Source organism: Maylandia zebra, linkage group LG10 (assembly GCF_041146795.1).
Source record: "Maylandia zebra isolate NMK-2024a linkage group LG10, Mzebra_GT3a, whole genome shotgun sequence".
NCBI classification, from domain to species: domain Eukaryota; kingdom Metazoa; phylum Chordata; class Actinopteri; order Cichliformes; family Cichlidae; genus Maylandia; species Maylandia zebra.
In genome coordinates, this window is record NC_135176.1 from 33,080,904 (window position 1) to 33,099,043 (window position 18,140).

The 18,140-nt window shown below is 41.0% G+C and overlaps 1 protein-coding gene across 2 annotated transcripts in view; it reads left to right on the top strand.

Moving 5' to 3' along the window:
• Nucleotides 1-1,488: 1,488 nt before the first annotated feature.
• slco2b1 (solute carrier organic anion transporter family, member 2B1) overlaps nucleotides 1,489-18,140 on the top strand; it is a 30,575-nt gene continuing 13,923 nt past the window's right edge. The window contains exons 1-7 of one of the 2 annotated variants that reach the window (XM_014413193.4): nucleotides 1,489-1,642; nucleotides 3,997-4,101; nucleotides 5,127-5,264; nucleotides 5,541-5,703; nucleotides 6,110-6,334; nucleotides 8,245-8,343; nucleotides 13,697-13,827. In XM_014413193.4, the coding sequence (XP_014268679.1) occupies nucleotides 4,036-4,101; nucleotides 5,127-5,264; nucleotides 5,541-5,703; nucleotides 6,110-6,334; nucleotides 8,245-8,343; nucleotides 13,697-13,827 (822 nt within the window). In that variant the 5' untranslated portion in view covers nucleotides 1,489-1,642; nucleotides 3,997-4,035. Of the gene's footprint in view, nucleotides 1,716-3,996; nucleotides 4,102-5,126; nucleotides 5,265-5,540; nucleotides 5,704-6,109; nucleotides 6,335-8,244; nucleotides 8,344-13,696; nucleotides 13,828-18,140 lie in introns of both variants that reach the window. The other variant, XM_014413194.3, reaches the window with a different exon arrangement.

An 18,140-nucleotide genomic window follows, 5' to 3' on the forward strand; every position in this document is an offset into this window, starting at 1 on the left:
CCATCTTTGTATACAGTCAGTGTGCTGGTGAAAGCAGTATGTGTGAGATCATATCAGGTCCAAACATCCTCTCAGGATGCCCCAGGTTCCATTTATGTTCATAAAACTTACATTTTTTTGTTCAATCAGTAATAAATATTCCTGCATGACGTTTTATCACTGTTTATAAATCCCTTCTTAAATATTTACCTTAATAGATTTTAGATAAAGAGTCTGCAGGTTCAGACGTCCCTAGCAGTTAAGGTTGGAGTGTGACAGATGACGACAGATAAGTGGAGGAGTCCCGGCTCCTGTCAGTCTGAGGATACAGATGTTAGCAAGAACCAGAAACCTAAAATTACAGCTTAACAGTGTGCAGTCAGAGGTGATCAAAAACAGGTAACAGACAGCTCAAGAATCGTCCAACCTGCCAAACACAACCAGAAGAAAACCACATTCAGCAGCAAATCCAACAGCTCCACATGTGATCTAGAAATGAAGCAAAGAAAGAAATTAGATTCACTGCCTTCAAAGCACCGCTGATGCCAAACTAAACAGAACATTTGAAATGGCATATCTGAGAAAGTCACATGTTGTTTGAGGAAAAACTTTTTTTTTTAATCTGGCGACTTTCTCAGTTAATCCAGAGACTTCCTGTCAGTACTTGTACTTGTACTTTTCATTTTTTAATTATTCCTTCTTCTCTCTGCGGGGAACATGAAGAGGTAAGTGTTCTTCATTCAACATACATGTTATTTCTGACTCTATTTCTGACTTCCGTGCCATCCGTGTGGACTTTCAGTGAAACTGCTGAAATATATTTAAGTTAAACTTTCTATATGTGTTCAATTTCCTTAATTTTAATCAGTCATGTGACTGCTGGACTGCAGGTCTGAGGGTAGAAATTTAAAGGTCTTACTGAGATTTCATGCTTCATACTTTCAGACTTCAAGTAAACCCCCGCGTATCCTGTCCTTACTCTCTAAGAGTGCTTTTAGGGCAAGGTGGGACATTTTATGGTCCTTTTGTCTTGATCTGTTTGGAACCAGAAGAAGGAATAATGGGCGGAGAGGGTGGAGGGCAGAGTTATCAGCTGATTCCAGCTGCATTCATGCACTGCATTGGAGCATCAAACTACTCTGTCACACCCTCTGCCATGTGATTGGTCAGAAGATGTCATCAAAATACTTCAATTCCAACAGCATAAACGTGGTCCAGAAGTCCAGTCCAGGGACTCCAGTTAGCTAGCAGACAGCTATCAGCTACAGCCGCTTGTGTCGCCACTTACCTGTCAATACCAGAGGCCACGCCCCTAATAATGCAGACTTTAAATTTTAGAGCAATGTAAACATTTGTGGGAGTCTCTGCTGCCTCTGCTGGACTTTGGAGGAACTGCACCTTTTGTGTCATTTTTTTATTTAGATTTTTAGTCCTGAAGAGAAGAAATCCCCCCCCCCCCCCCACACACACACACATACACACTAACACACATGGCTTTTTTCACAGACTGTCTTAACACAGAAGGAGGGTTCAAACTCTACCACTCTCCTCGCTCCTGTTGTCTCCTCCTATTCTCAGTGAGTTGGAGGTGTGTTGGCAGCTTGAGTGGAACAGAAAGTCGGAGCTGCAGCAAAGTGAGAGCAGCAGAGAGACGAGCTACACAGTGAGTCTGAGTGTTTTTCTCTGTGGGAGGTTTCAGGCTTTTAGTGGGACAGCTGGGACTTTTCACTAAAGCTGTGAGTACGCGAGTGTGTGTGTGTGTGTGTGTGTGTGTGCGTGTGTGTGCGCGTGTGTGTGTGTGTGCGTGTGTGCGCGTGTGTGTGTGTGTGTGTGTGTGTGTGTGTGTGTGTGTGTGTGTGTGTGTGAGACAGCTCAGCCGTCGCGTTGCAGGAGTGTAACTTGACTCTTTGTGCTGTTAGTTGGAATAAAGAAATTCGAGCTTGGAGCTGGATTTTTAAGCTGTTTGGTGTGTGACACGGCCTTTACAGTCATGGCGATCACGAGGAGCTAAACATGGTCAGAGACCAGCGTAATGAGCTCCGCAGCCAGGCTCAGTCAGAGGTTTCACAGAGTTCCAATAGCACTAATATTATATTAACAGAAATCATAAAATGTGTTTAAATATTAATTTAAATCTTGATTATAAAGTTAACAATGATGTCATGACCTGCATGGCATTAGTTATTCCCAGGTTTAGTTTGCTCGTTCTTCAGGGACGTGGTGACGATGTGAGGAGCCTGTACACAGAGCCATGAGTGGGCCTGATTGTGTGATAAGCTATCAGTATCCTGGTTACTCATTATCCCATGCTGCTTGTTTCCAAACACTGTGCTTGCTGTCAAACATTTAATCTACTGAAAAAAAGAACTTGTCTTTGACCCGACTTGTAGGACATCTGCTGGAAATCGTTTCCTGACACCTTCAAGGATTTTTCTTCTTTCAGTAGTCCAACAAAAACCAACCAATCCCATTTTAGCAGGCTTTGGTTGGAGAGGCACCGGGTAAACCATCAGCAATCTTCAGATCGAGCATGTTCACGAACAGTGATGAGGAAAACTGGCAACATGGAAGACCTGAAAAACTGGCCAAAGGAAAATGTTTCCTTCATTACAAACATTCAGATTATTCCAACCATCAGGAATCTCACCTCACTCCGTGAAGTCTGTGTGGAGGCAGAGGGTGGAGGTGGTGGTCATCGGTTTTATCTTCAAACATGAAGGTCGTCTGTTTGTGGCTCTGACAGATAAAATCTGTCACAGAATCGGTTGACGTCTAAGATAAGAAGCTACTTCCTGTCTTCTCCACCTCCTTCTACCACAATTTCTCTGTTTCCTGTTGTTGTTGTCTTTGTATTTCAGCCTGATTATGGAAATACGTCACACGGCACAAATCAAATCAAACACATTCTTGTGAATTTTGTTCACATTCAGTTCTGTTTTAGGGGAAAAAAACTCTTTCAAAGAAAAAAAAAGCTTTGACCTTCTTGGTAAACATCAACATTTGTCTTCTGGTCCTTTGCCCTTCGCAATAAAAGCCTCCAACCAGACTCCTCTTCGCCATGATGGCTGTGCCAACATCAGTCAGTCCACCGTACTGGTCCAGGATGAAGTGATGACTTCTTCACAGACATTCATGGTGCCCAGAGGGTGAATGCTAATGTGCCGTCAACTGGTGAATGCAGTTCCTCTGCTTGAAGCATCCTACGAAACACTGACAGTTTAAGAGCTAGTTGGACAGAAGCCAATGGGAAAACAGCCTTTTCAGGTCATTTTTAATAAAAAATGAAGTTAATTTTGCAAATTCATATTTGTCAACATGAAGAAATATCCAAAGTATGCACTCTGGCTACTAACTGAGCCAATAAGCATTCAGTGCTGATGATAGTGAAAACACTCCGACCAAAGCTTTTATCATTCTTCTTTAAAAATGCTGCAGAAGGTTCAAACAGCGCAAACACATCCAGAGGTCCAGTGCAGGTGAAGCTAGCAGCTACAGCAACCTGTGTCACCATCCACCTGTCCGTCGCAGAGGTGCTGACCTGGCTGCTCTGTGACGCCGTGTCAAATCACCCTCAGAACGATCAACGTTTTACTCAGCAGCTCTATATCCAAACACTCACACGCCCTGTGTGTGTATGTGAGGACCAAAATCTGCATTCTGCTATACTTGTGAGAACCAACAGTCACTTATGAGGACACACAACCCAGTCCTCACAAATTTGAAGCCTTTAAATGCCTTCAAATTTGTGGTTTTAGTGTCAGGGTTACAATTAGGTTATGATTAGGTTTAGGGTCAGGGGCTAGGGAAAGCATTAGGTCAATGAAGGTCCTCACTAAGATAGCTGAACAGGGTTGTGTGTGTGTGTGTGTGTGTGTAGGTGTGTTTTTGTGTGTGTGTGCACTCAGTACTTCTAGAAGGTAGTGTTTGCTCAGCATGAGTGTGTCGGGCTGTTTGTGCTGGACTTTCTGCTGAATAAAAGCGATGAATGGCAGGTTCACCCATGTTTGTGGTTCACAGGGTCACTCTTCAGTCTCCGTGTGAGTCAACAGCCTCAACATGACCTCTGACCCCAGAAGCCTACGAGTTCCTGCTCGATCCAGGAGTCTCTTCAACAGCATCAAGGTTTGTCTGCAGCGCCACAGCAAAGATAGGATGGAAGGAAAGAAGGAAGGGACTGAGGGAGAAAGGAAGGGAATACAACAAAGGAAAGAAAGAAAAGATGAGTTGAAGGAAATTTGTAACATTTATTGTTTATTTCAAACTTAGAGCTGAAAAAGTGGGAGTGGTGCTCGGGCCTGTCCGGGCTCGTATGAGGCCTGCTGGGTAAAAATGGTGGACTGTAAACAGTTAAAGGCCGATGTTGTGTCAGACAGATGTTCCAGTGGTTAAGGCTTGTCTCTAACAGCTCGTCCCACAAAGATCTGATTTCAGTGTTTAACCCTGGAGAACCCATGGGGTCAAATTTGACCTGGTTTCTCCAGGGTTAAAGTGATGAAGAAGAACGCTCAGCTGCGTTCGTTAGTCTGCTCTCCCAGAGTGTCTGGAAAAACAAATGAAACACAATGACTTGATCACAGGATCACATGGCGCTGTAGCAATGCCTGTGACAGTAAAATCAGAAGTGGGCAAGGTCAGAGGTCAGATCCCTTCAGGCAGCGGAGAGATTTAAAAGCTGGCCTCAGACGCTCGCCTGTCTAAACACTGGAACCTGTGGGACTGAAACTTCACATCCTGAGCTTCATCCTGGAATTGTTCTCCAGTCACATGATCCCAGGACGAGCTCAGGGCAAAGAAAAATACTGTTTCTTGTCTGTACCTTTCACGTTGTGCTGAAATTGAGCCAGAAACAGACTGTTCAGTATGCACGATGGATGTAACCACCCTCAGGTTACTTCCGCACTGTGGGTGGAGCTACAAGTTACCACCTATAGATTCTCAAATGCTAATGTTAGCAGGTGTGGAAACTAGTGTGAAGTAAAGCCAAATAAAATGTCAGAATTTAAGTCGGCAAAGTTGGACTTCGGAGGTTTTAACACAGCCTGTCAGTCTGTTTGCCAGTTTGTTGCCTCGTGTGGATGTAAGGGGAACTGCAGCTTGTGTTAAAATGCGTTTTCTGACTTTCTGTCTTCTTCTTCTTCTGTTTGCAGTTCTTTGTGTTTTGCCACAGTTTGCTGCAGCTGGCCCAGCTTTTGGTGTCGGGCTACATGAAGAGCTCCATCTCCACCATCGAGAGGCGCTATGGCCTATCCAGCCAGAAGTCTGGGCTCCTGGCCTCCTTCAATGAGGTCAGTTCAGCTAGGACTCTGAACTCCTGCTTAATGAATTCATGGCTCTTCAGAAAGTCACAAGTTTGTTTTTGGTTTGAGAATACAGTCCAGTATACGATACAAGATGGCGATAAATGAATGATAATCGGAACGAGGTCTAAGCTTTATGTTTGAGATGTTTTAGTTGTCCTTTTGATGAAAACAAACAAAAACCTCAATATGAACCTGAAGGTGACAGGATTGGAAATCTTTGATGTTAGTCTTACATTACGGATGTTGTGTGTCTGAGTACAGGTGGGAAACACCATCCTCATCATCTTTGTGAGCTTCTTTGGGAGTCGAGTCCATCGGCCACGGTACATCGGCGCTGGAGCTCTGCTCGCTTGCCTGGCCTCTCTGCTGATGGGGGTAACGCACTTCATGAGTGAACCGTACCACTACACAAAGAGCATCATCGGTGAGAACACACACACACACACAAACACACGCACACAAACACACGCACACAAACACACGCACACATCGAACCTCCTGAGTTTTTTGAATGTTCTTTATTTTGTGGAGTAAGTTATCAACTGTCCCTGGTTTACATACTTCCTGGTTAACTGGAGCTCAGCCTTCTCTGACGCTCTGTTACCACAGTAACCTTACAGCAGTTATATTATTGGTCAGATTATTAATGCTCCAACAGCACAAACACAGTTCACAGGTCCAGTTAAGGGACGTTAATTAGCTGATGTGCCAGTAAATTAGAAATAGATTGAGTTCAGACTGAATCTTCTCCCTTTCAATTTTATTTGCAGAGAACGAAATCTGTGTGTTGAATTCAGACAATCTTAAAAGTGTCCCTGTTTTCCAAACAGCCTCCAATGAAAAAAGTGCCAACCTCTGCCAATCAGAAAGCTCAGTCACCACCTCATCCTACAATCAGACCTGCCTGAAACAGGAGACCCCTGCCCAGCAGGGGATCTACCCCATGCTGCTCCTGGGTCAGCTGCTGTTGGGCGTCGGAGCTGTCCCCATCCAGCCCTTTGGCATCTCCTACATCGACGACTACGCAAGCAAAAGGAATTCCCCGCTCTACCTCGGTAGGAAGCAGAGAATGATATTTTAACTCGCAATTTGGTCCCGATGTCACGTTCTGGGAGATTAAGTAGTTTAGAGGTTCAATACACCTGAGATGAAGACGTCAAGAAGTCTCTTGAGGGGGTTTCCTCAAAGTGAAGTCCCAAGTCCATCAGTGTCTCAGTGTCTCATCAGTGTTAGTGCACTGCATTTAACCAACTGTTGCTGATTAGTTTGAAGATTCTTTATTTGTCACATACATACTTATACAAGTACAACATGCAGTGAAATGTATCCTGACACACTCCCCGATTGTGCAAAAGGGGAGAGAAGAACATTATACACATTGAGTACTGCATTTTATGAATGTTTCTCACGTTTTGAGCCTCTGAGCACAGAAAATAACATTTTCTATGACTTAACATCTGTACCAGGTATTTTCCACTAAGGAGTATCCTCCATCTGTGAGCTTATACTTTCTGAAGTGTTCAAAAACTTTTTACTTTCAAAGAATTCATAGCTGACAAACTTGAAACTGTTGTTGAAGTACGGATGACTGCAATCTAAGACACAGCTCATATACCAACACTGGTCATAACTGATTGCTGAAATTTGATCTCACAGAAGATCTTGATTGGCTGGTCTGGATGAACACTCTGATAAACGTAATTCCCGCTGAACTGCCAACTGTGATGCAGATCAGGAGGAAAATATTTAAACTCTCTAATTGGCTGGAGTGTTGAGTCTTTGATCCAAAGAAAAAGGGTCCAAACGCACTTCCAGCTTCAAACCATTGTTGGGTTGAATGTTTGAGGCGGAGACAGGACACGAAAAGAATCAGAAGACTTTCCCCAATCGCTGAAACAGATTTCTGGTCTCTGTGGTGGACTTTTTTTTTGAAGAAAGAAAATGAAAAATAGGGAAGTTTCCTCTAATTCAAAGACAAAGCCAGAATGACCCAAAGAGACACAACAGTTATTGCTCTTCAGCATGACTGCATTTCTTTTACCACCCACTGTTATATCATAGCTGTGTAACAAATACCTTTGTTCCTCATAACTATCAGGCAAACATTGGCAAGAGTTGTATTTAACAGACTGAAAGCAGATCACTTGAGGCCATGAAAGATTTTCTGCTCAGGTCAACTCACATTACAGAACTTTAACTGGGCGTTATAAAAATATGAGAAGGCGATAACAGCAGAGACCGAGGTCATCAAAGTCCAAGAAGCTCACCTGACCTGTTACAGAACAGTCACTGTGACAACAGACGTGATTGTAGTGCTGCATTGTAGTTACATTAGCCTGCGGCGTCTCTGCTTATACAACAAACCTGTTTTAATTAGGATCCTGGGACCTGCAGGCAGGAAGTCTTTAATAATGATGTGAAATTTCTTCACTATAGCTCCATTGTTGTCCTAATTTCAGCACAAATGCTGCCCTTGCTGCATATTTTGTAGACACGGTGTGATTTCTTCTCCTTTTGCTTTTGTTTTCTGTCACGCTGGTGTAAGGAAAGCTGGGCATGCTCAGATGTTAAAACCTTTTCTTTAAATGTGAGATTGCTTCATAAACAAATTTGCTGTTTTATCTCATTTTCAAGTTTGTTGAGGCCTCTGAGTGTAAGAAGAACTGCAGGACAGCGACACAGCAGCCACATGCAGCTCTTTGTAACACCTCACAGACCTCGCCGCTGCTTCTTGTTCCATATGTATAATGTTTACTGTTGTAACCTCATAATGAATCTGTCTATGTGATGGTGAGGAGGTAGGAAATGTTTGGTTAGCAGAATCTTTTTTGTGTTTGATGGAGGCGCCTGAAAAAAGCAGGTAAAGTATTCCAAAGTGATGTTTGAGGTGAAAGGTCAGGGTCAACCCGTTGGCCAGCAGGCGTCTCTTTCATCTTCTCAGGGGGTTTTTTATCGTGTCTTCCAGGCATCCTCCTTGCTATGACCTCAATTGGCCCGGCCTTCGGATTCATCACTGGGGCCCTCATGCTACGCTTCTATGTTGACTTTGACAAGGTACCCAAAGGTGAGGAGGCACACTGTGCTAATGCTATACAGCTGTTTAAAGAAAGTTTATCTTACTCATTTTTAAAAGGAAAGGAGCACTTCCTGCATGTGAGCACTCAACATGGTGTTAATAAAAACAGTGTAAAGCTGACTAATGTGGGTCATTTCCTCTAAAATCTTCTACAAAAGATAAAAACCCATAAAATAAATCATATTTAAATGATGCAGTTTGGCAAACAGTGGCTGAGGTCTTCACTGGTGGTGTGAAGTTCTTTAAGACAGCCATGTTCTCGTGACCATCAGGCCGCAGACAGGTTTTGTAACAGATACACACCCTAATGACCTGTTTTTGTGTATTTGCTAACTGGAAACGCTGCAGCAGCGCTCAGTCCTCGGGCTGTTTATGCCGTGCCAACATTTCTACAAAAGGGTGGCGGTTTAAAAACAAGTGTTCTAGTTTATCCTGTTTTACTCATGAGAAAGCAATGCTGAAACAAAGAATGATATCTAAAGATTAATATTTGGGTTCAGCACACCGGGAGATTGTCAGTGTTTGCACACTTTATGCAGTTACTGCTGTGGAGATACTGAACCCGACTCTGCTGGAGGCATTGGTCTCTTGGAACAATACATTGTTATGTTTTTAACTTATATAACGAAGCATCGTCATTACTGTCGATATTTGGTGCAAATAATAGAAATGAACTGAACTCAAACCTCTGACATGATCAAGCTGTGAAGCCTTTCGTGAATGAGCATTTCTCATGTTTTGGCGGATTTCCTGCTGCCTCTTCTTTCTTCACACTCAGCCAGACGTAATTGGAGGTGTAAGCTGGTATTTTGTAGCTGAAGTAGTAGATTATTTGCTGTTGAAAGTTTCAGGCTTAGGGCAGATATCCAGATTAGAAATATGTTCAGACAAGGATCTGAGGTGTTTTCAGTGAAACTATTATATTTATTTCATTAAATACTCCACAGTCAGCTCTTTGAACTAGTCATACTAATTATCAGTCACCGGCCCCACTCCTGCTAACCAATTGTGTTTTACTTGCATCTGTTTGAAAGAGTGTAAACACGAAACATTATTTTATTTTATCTGCTAGAATATGCAGAAAATAGTTTTAAACGTTAAAAACATTTCTTCAAGTCAAAGATTGTTATATATGATTTAATTTTTGCTTGATGCATAAAGTTAAAAGATTAAAACTCATAAAACAAGTTTTAAAAACAAACATTTTCATTTGATTCAATGTTATATGATGGATTATGCAGAAACAATAAAATTGGGCTGGAAGGTCTATCGCTTTAATACATATTCAGGGTTCACATATCCTAACCCTAACCCATGTTTTTAAAAAGTAACTAAGTAACAAAGCAACTAATTACTTTTGAAAACTAGTAATGAGAAAAGAAACAGGATTACTTTATGTTTGTGACATTGCATTTCTAAGCTTCTTGCTTTAATGTGTGACCCTAACCTTAAGTGGCTAGCTGGTAATGTGCTGGATGCTAACAGGCTAACTCCCACCATTTCTGGGATCAATAGTTCTGCTACATCTGCTCATATTTCAGGTTTCGTTTCTGATCTAAGTTGAGTGAGAGTTTCGTGACATTCAATCAGGCATTGCAGTCGTTTGACGTCTACATGATTAATGATGTTACAGACTTGTTGAAACAATAACTTGCTTGTTTCAACATTCCCAGTGGAATGCGTACATGGGCCAACAGATTGTGAAAGTGAATGTGCCGTCACACAACATGTTTAACAATTTGCATGTTTAGAAAAAATGTAAAATGTTGCATCAATTCTGTGTTTGTAAGTAAAAACATACAGAGGAGAATGTGTGCGAGTGTGTATATCTTATTTTATTTTGTGGGGACCAGGGACAGGATGGGACGTGGAAAATTGAGGGCGCTTTTCTTTTGCTTCATGAATGTATGTTTGAGGTTTAATTTGTGGTGCTAAGGTTGGAGAGTTATGTTTAAGTTTAATTTCCTTGAAAAAAAATAAAACAGCACACACGCAAGTTGAAGCTGTCACCTCGTAATCTGTATTAGGGATCTGTATTCCCTGTATTAGGGATTGACACACTTAAAGGTGTCACTGGTGGTGGTTGGTGGGCTAGTAAATGAAAAGCTTTTTTTGATGTGGTTTGATTTGTAACACAGTTGGCATGTAGGTTTATTGGCTTACACTGAGCCTTCAGGCAACTTAGCGCTGAGTAAGCACTAAATATGTTCAGAGGAGAATTTAAGGACAAATATGTTCAATGAAACAATATTTAAAAAAAACATTTACTGCACACACTACAAATTGTCCCTGTTTTTCTATAAAGTTTTGTCAATAAAACACCAAAATCACCAATTATAGATTTTAACCAGCAGTCATGTGCTTCATTAGCAATAAGTATTTTTATCAGCTTAAAAGCTCAACTTTAAATGCGTTTAGGCAGTTTTGATGATACATTCCTCCTTTTTCTTTCACTCATTTAGGATCACACGAGATGTAATAAATAGATATGAAATTAAGGAACCAACAGATTTTTCTGATAACTAAAGTATTTTAACTTTTAATGTTTATCCATCCTTTCTTCTTTAGTTTTACAAAGAGTCAGCTACGCTGTGAAATATCTGGGAAGGTTTTCCAATAATAACAGCTGGATTGACAGTGAGGACAGTAATTGGACAATAGATTAAAATTTGTAAAGCATTGTTTTTGTTTTGGAAACAAAAACATTTGTCTTTGTTTTTCTACAATTAATGGATTTTATTTTGGAATTCTTCTCTTGGTTGCTGTTGCATAAGAGCTGTCACACTCACCTTATTTGAAACCTTCACCACTGGAACCAGTGCTAATGTCAGATAATAGATAAAAGCAGAGCAGTCTTAACATGACAATAACTGCACACTGAGCAGTGTAATGAGGTTAATATAGTAAACAGGTAAAGCAGGTTAAGGTGTCCATTGCAAGATTTTTGGAATGTTGTTGTTGTCAGAGCAGGACCAAGAGAGTTACTCATTCCTGATCTTCAGTAATTACAGCCTTGCAAAGTTCCCACGGAGTTTTTCAATGATCAGGTTCCACTGGGATTAGCCTTCATTGTTTGGCGATTCAAACATGAATGTCACTAAAATCTGCAGAGGTTCTTCATCGTCATGGGTGCAGCCACAAACAGATAGGTAGAACCATTTTCATTGGTGTCCCTCGATAAGCAAAGCCATAACTGGTTTAATAAATCAAGGAAAACAAGTGAACATTTTTAGATGGGCAGTGACGTTTGTTTCAGATTGGCAGCATGTCATTGGTGTACAGTTAAATTAGTGGAAAGTTGTGTTTACAAACTACAGGTTGTGTCTTGATATCTATAAATTTTAGGATGTAGACACAATTACAGCATCCATTTTTTTTCTTTAGTGTGCATTTTGAAACCTCCAATTATACATTTGGCTGATGTTATGTTGGCTGCTGGTTTATATTTGGATAAAAAGTTTATTTCTAGGACTGCTAAGTTCTTCTTGCACCTGCAGACTGCACAAATGCACAGATCCCCTCTAGTAACAAAGAAAAAAAATACTAAGTTCTAAAACTGGTGCTGAGACTTCTGGGATGGTCTCAAGTTCAAGTTCAAGTTCAACTTTATTGTCACTTCAACCATATACAGTTTAAAAATACACAGTGAGGCGAAACAACGTTCCTCCAGGAACCAAGGTGCTACAAGACAAGTTAGTGCAAAAAAAAAAAATAATATATAATATATCTAGTAATAATATTGTGCAAAAGAGCATTTACAGGTTGGTGTGTGTGATGGTTTGGTGGTGTAGGTCAGTGTGTTTGCGCTTGTGTTGGTTAGTCAGTCCAGTCTCAATGTTTTGAGGTATTTGAGTTAAGCTGAGTGATAATGTTAGTGTATGTGTGTGTGTGCGTGTTTATCAGCATTTAAGTGTTAGTACACTTAAATGCAGAGCAGCCATATTATAGCTCAGATAATTAAAAATGCTCCAAAAGGGTCCAAAAGCACAAACATGAGCCAGAGGTTGACGTGAAGGAATCCAATTAGCTGAGGTGAAGCTGACCAGGCAGCTAGCATCTAAATTTTCATCAGATTTTGCTTAGAACGTTCACACAGTACTGAATGTCAAGTTACACACGGTGAAAACACTAGAACCAGGGACCTGTAGGTTCTTGCAAGATCGAGTTATGGGAAGCTCACTTTTACCAAGCAAAAGAAAGTCATTTGTGTTTCATCCAGAACAACCTCTGACAGGGAAGAAGATTTCAGCTTGTACTGTAAAAGCATTCAGTTTTAGTTCTTTGTTAGGAATGACTCCATGACCAACCCTAACTATAAATAACAGCAATGGCTGTCCAAACATGGAACTCCACCAGCGTAGGCTTCATCTGACTTCTGTTTTTTGTGTAAATGACACATCTTTCAAACAAAGGAGGTATGATGACTTGTTGTTATGCCATAAAGCGCGTACAGTAGGTTTTTCCCTTAACTGGCTCAGTAAGTCATTTGGGGGGCAGTTGTTTCACCATTTAGGTCCAAGTATGCGTTTAAATTATCGACTGTATATTACAAATGTGAAGGACAAGTTATAAGTCAAACTTGCAGACGTATTTCTATCAGAAGATTCATGAATTTAAGCAAATTCAGTCTTTGTATATTATTACTTTAGGCAGAACTACTGGAGTCAAAAGATTACTTCCACCTGGTTGTATTTCACAACAGAGCAGGCATCACTGAGAACTAATATCACATGATTACTTTGGAGGTATAATGAAAAGGGGGAGCTGCAGTGGAGGTGGGTTGCAAATTGGTTTGGAGTTTAAAGGTTAAAGCAGCGTAAATATTACACCCTATATAAGAATTTTTGGATATGTACTTGGATGAATGATAGGCTTATGGGCTGGCAGTGAATTAACCCTATGTTACATGTATTGATAATTTATTGGCTGATATAAGGCAATAAACAGCTGCAAATAAAATGAAAAAAAAAGAGTCGTAGTCTTCGCATGTGGCAACACAGTGGTGCAGTGGTTAGTTCTGTTGCCTAACAGCAAGTTTGACTCACCATCTGGCCTCTCTGTGTTAAGTTTGCGTGGGTTCTCTCCGGGTACTCCCGCTTCCTCCCACAGTCCAAAGACATGCATGTAGTGGGGTTAGGTTAATTGATTATTCTAAATTGCCCATAGGCATGAATGTTAGTGCGAATGGTTATCTGTCTCTCTGTGTTAGCCCTGCGACAGACTGGCGACCTGTCCAGGCTTTACCTCGCCTCTTGGCCCCCCTGACCCTGATAAGTGGAAGACAATGGATGGATGGATTCTTTGCATGGATTTCATGATTTGTGTTCTCTTCTGTTTCCAGAGGAGATTGAGTTGGACACTAAAGACCTGCGCTGGGTGGGAGCATGGTGGCTTGGCTTCCTGGTAGCCTCGTGCCTCCTCTTTCTCACTGCACTACCTTACCTCTTCTTCCCCAGAAACATGCCCAAAGAGGTGAGTCAGTCCTATCTAATACAGAAGAGTTGTTGTTGGTGTAATTGAACTTACATGTAGAGAAAATGTTCATGGGCATAGTCAGCATCCGTTATGGGCCTTAATATCCCAGATCACGTTATTTGTAACATTTAATCCAGCACCACTCAAGGGCTAATGCTTGAAGCACATCAGATGCATTGACTTTGTTTTTCTTTACACACCTATAATTGCCTCGCCCTAGCTTAGTGATTAATCCAGACAGATCCAAGATATGCGCATGTGTAGCAGGTGTAACTGAAGATAATTACAGGGGGCTCACAGTGACTCATGTTCTCTGACAGGTTGATGAACTCTATTCTAGGGAAGAAAAACAGTTGAGTAGAGCGTAAATAGCAAAACTGTAAAACTTGTACATTTGTTCCACCAACAAAATAGATATCAATCTGATTAATCATTAATACACCTGACAGGTCTTTCATAGAACTTTTCTGCTGGAGAGTGGCTTTTCAAGTGAACATTTTATTAAATATTTCATAATGTTTTATCTGTAGTTAATATCGGATTGCATTTATACAGAGCTTTTCTAGGCACCCAAAGCGCTTTACAATTCTACTATTCATTCACACACTAGTGCAAGCAAACCACAGTTGTAGCCACAGCTGCCCTGTGACTGACAGAAGCGAGGCTGTCATATCGCACCATCGGCCCCTCTGGCCAACACCAGTAGGCGGTAGATGGAGTGTCTTGCCCAAGGACAAAACGACCAGGACAGAGAGAGCTGGGGGATCAAACCGGCAACCTTCTGGTTACAGATGAGCTTCCCAACCCCCTGAACCACGGTCGCCCCAGTTGTCTGTGGCTTTCCATCTTTCGCCAGCTATACACCAGTAGCTAATCTTTCTATTGGTACTTAAATGCATTGTTCTTTATCTTCTATTTTGGTTATTTTGCCAGCTCCTCTCTATATACTTGAATTTTTTTGAATTATGTTTCATGATGAGTGGTATTCAGCTTCTAGGTGTGGCAAAGCTATGTTTGGCAGCCTGACATGTGGTACCAGGTCACAGATTTAAATAGCCAGACTGGCTTCCGGCCCTCACCTCGAGTCATGACTGAAAGACCAATGTAGTGAATAAAACCAACCAAAATAGGTTTCTTTCTCAGGTGGGCTGGGCTTAGCTTCAAAGCTTGGTGAGGAGTTCGAAGATGGTAAATGGCCTGTATTTATATAGCGCTTTACTAGTCCCTAAGGACCCCAAAGCGCTTTACACATCCAGTCATCCACACATTCACACACACATTCACACACTGGTGATGGCAGCTACATTGTAGCCACAGCCACCCTGGGGCGCACTGACAGAGGCGAGGCTGCCGGACACTGGCGCCACCGGGCCCTCTGACCACCACCAGTAGGAAACGGGTGAAGTGTCTTGCCCAAGGACACAACGACCGAGAGCCCCAAGCCGGGGCTCAAACCGGCAACCTTCCGATTACAAGGCGAACTCCCAACTCTTGAGCCACGATCGGCCGAACATTTGGAATCACTGCTTAGCTGTGACTGACTTTTAACAAGAAGACAATGAATGGATCTTTAAAGACCTTTTATAATTGCTTTTTTTCCAGTGGGAAAGTTGTAAAACTTTTATTTTACGATAGTTTATCAGACCACCCGAGAGCTGCTATTGTTATCTAAATGATGAATATGAATTTTAGTTTAAATAATCTGCACAGATGTGGGATGAAGTTTTCTACACAGGGATAGAGGAGGAGATCTGTCTTCTCTCCTCACAACAAACACAAGCACCACTGAAGGAAGGAGTGAAGGTTGATAATCAAAACTAGGAAATGAAATGGCTTGTAGCCAATATATCACAGTACTTTTCATCAGTTCAAGAAGCCCTTTGTGGTTTCTTCGCTCAAACATCTTAATGGCAGCAGCCAAAATCAAGTGATTATCTTAATTATCTCGATGCGATAATGATCAACTGAAGCCGACCTGCAATCCAAAGAGGTTTTAATGGTCGTCATTATAGGGAGTAAGTATGTATGTGTGTGTGTGTGGGGGGGGGGGGGGGTACTTTGTTTGTTTGTCAGAAACTGCATGAGGTAAATGAGTCGTTTAGTTAAAAATATCTGTAATTGCAATGCAGCAAAATACAGCTGTCACTAACTAAAGAAAGCAAAAAGCTCACAATGCTGTTATTATGTTTTATGATAGAGAAACTTTCTGCTTCTAAACCACAGGAACACAAAATGACAGGATAAGATGAGGCTTTGTTGGTGAAGCTGAACTTATTTCACTTCAACCAGTGCAAACGTGAAACTGCTTTTGTGTGTTTTGGCTCAGTCCCAACACAAAAGAGAAAGTTCAGCTTCTGCACATGTTTTATCAATTAAATGAGACAAACTATCCAATTGCCCAACAGAGTTTCTTGGAATAAGACTCCCTGAGCATGCTGCCAAACATCAGTGCTCGACCAAATGTTTGCCTGAAAGCCTCCCAGTCACATTTTTTAGCCTGTTTTCATTCCATCAGGTCAGAGGTATTTGCTGAGATCTACCATCTGAAATGTTAGCTCTAACCGTTCAGGGTTGGACTCATTAAAAGTGAGTTTCTGAGCGGACAAAAATAGAGCCATGTCATTTGAAATCTGGCTACGTTGATGTGAATGGATTTCAAACCGTAAGTTATCTAATGTTGGATGGTTTCTTTTGTTTTGCTTTGTTTTTGTTGATGGGGAAAAGGACTTTTTTCCATTTGGCAGTTTAGACTCAGAGGGGATCTGTGGTTTATCCGAAGCTAAAAGACTGGTCTTTTGAAATTTGAGCAATTTAGTTAGAGTGAACTCATTTCACAAATAAGGTAAAGAGGGGAAAATGCAGTCAACAAGAAATCATGTGAATTTCATAAGAAACAGAAACAAAATCAAGCCTTGAAGATTGATCCAACCAGGTTTTGCTGATGACTGACGAACTCTGTCTGTATGAAGCTGGTGAAAAAAATGATTGATTCATTGTTATTGCTACACACAGTGCTAATGCTGTACTCTCAGAGCTGTGAGAAAAAAGGAAAAAAGGAAAGCAGACTAGTCAGCAGAGATGGGCAGCAACGCGTTACTTGTAACTAATTAGATTACCGTTACTTTCCCGTAGGAACGCTGCGTTACTGCGTTACTAAAACCGTGATTTTTTTGCAAGAATGTCTCACGACAGTGACGTAAGCGAGTGCGCCGTTAGTGACAACAGCTGTGTGCAGATCAACAATGGATCACATATCGAGTGCGGGAGAGAGTATGAGCGTGCAGTGTTTAAAGCGTGGAAGTACTGACCTTACTTTGAGTTTGATTCCATAAAAAGTGACAAAAACATTAGTGTCCGCTGTGCGTGGGAAGAAAACTTCTTTTTACAGCGAAAAAAACCCCTAAACTTCCGAGCAAGCACCGAGTGCGCAACGACGTAATGGGAAACTCACAGAGACACTGCCGTATCCTTCCACTGACCGCTGCACACCTGCACCAGGGTAAACCTCCGCCTACCGCAGTCCTGCTTTACAGGTGAAAATAGAGCAACAGGACCGTTAGTCTTTGACTTTATTCATGTGTGTGTTATTTATTATTATTAGGGTTAGGGTTATTTATTCTGTGTTTTACTTGCATCTATTTGAAAGACAAAAAAAAAAAAAATTATTTTATGTGCTGGAATGTGCAGAAAATAGGTTTAAATGTTAAACTCATTTATTCAACTCAGAGAATGTTGCATATAATTAAATGTTTGCTTGATGCATAAAGTTAAAAGATTAAAACTAATAAAACAAGTTAAAAAAAGAGACTTTTCCATTTGATTACATTTTGTATGATGGATTATGTAGAAAAAGTAGAATTGGGCTGAAAGATCTATCACTTTATCACCTCTTCAGGTTGTAAATCGTGTTTTTAAAAAGTAACTAAGTAACTAAGTAACTAAGTAATTAATTACTTTTGAAAATAAGTAATCAGTAAAGTAACGGGATTACTTTTTTGTGGAAGTAATCAGTAATTAGTTACTGATTACTTTTTTCAAGTAACTTGACCAACACTGCTAGTCAGTCTGGGAAAAGAAGGGATCTGGACATTTCCAGTCCAGGATGTTTTGGTAGAAAGATAAATGATGAATTAAAAATAACTTTTTGGGCTAAATTCTGAGATTTTAATTATTTCAATTATTGAATTAAAAAAATTTTCTTAGCTGTTGAAAGTTGATCTACTGACAAACTGCCTGTCTGTAGAAAGGCAAAGGCAGTTGGACTGATAGGTCAGGAGTTCATCCAACTGCAGGAAAATCAAACAGATCAA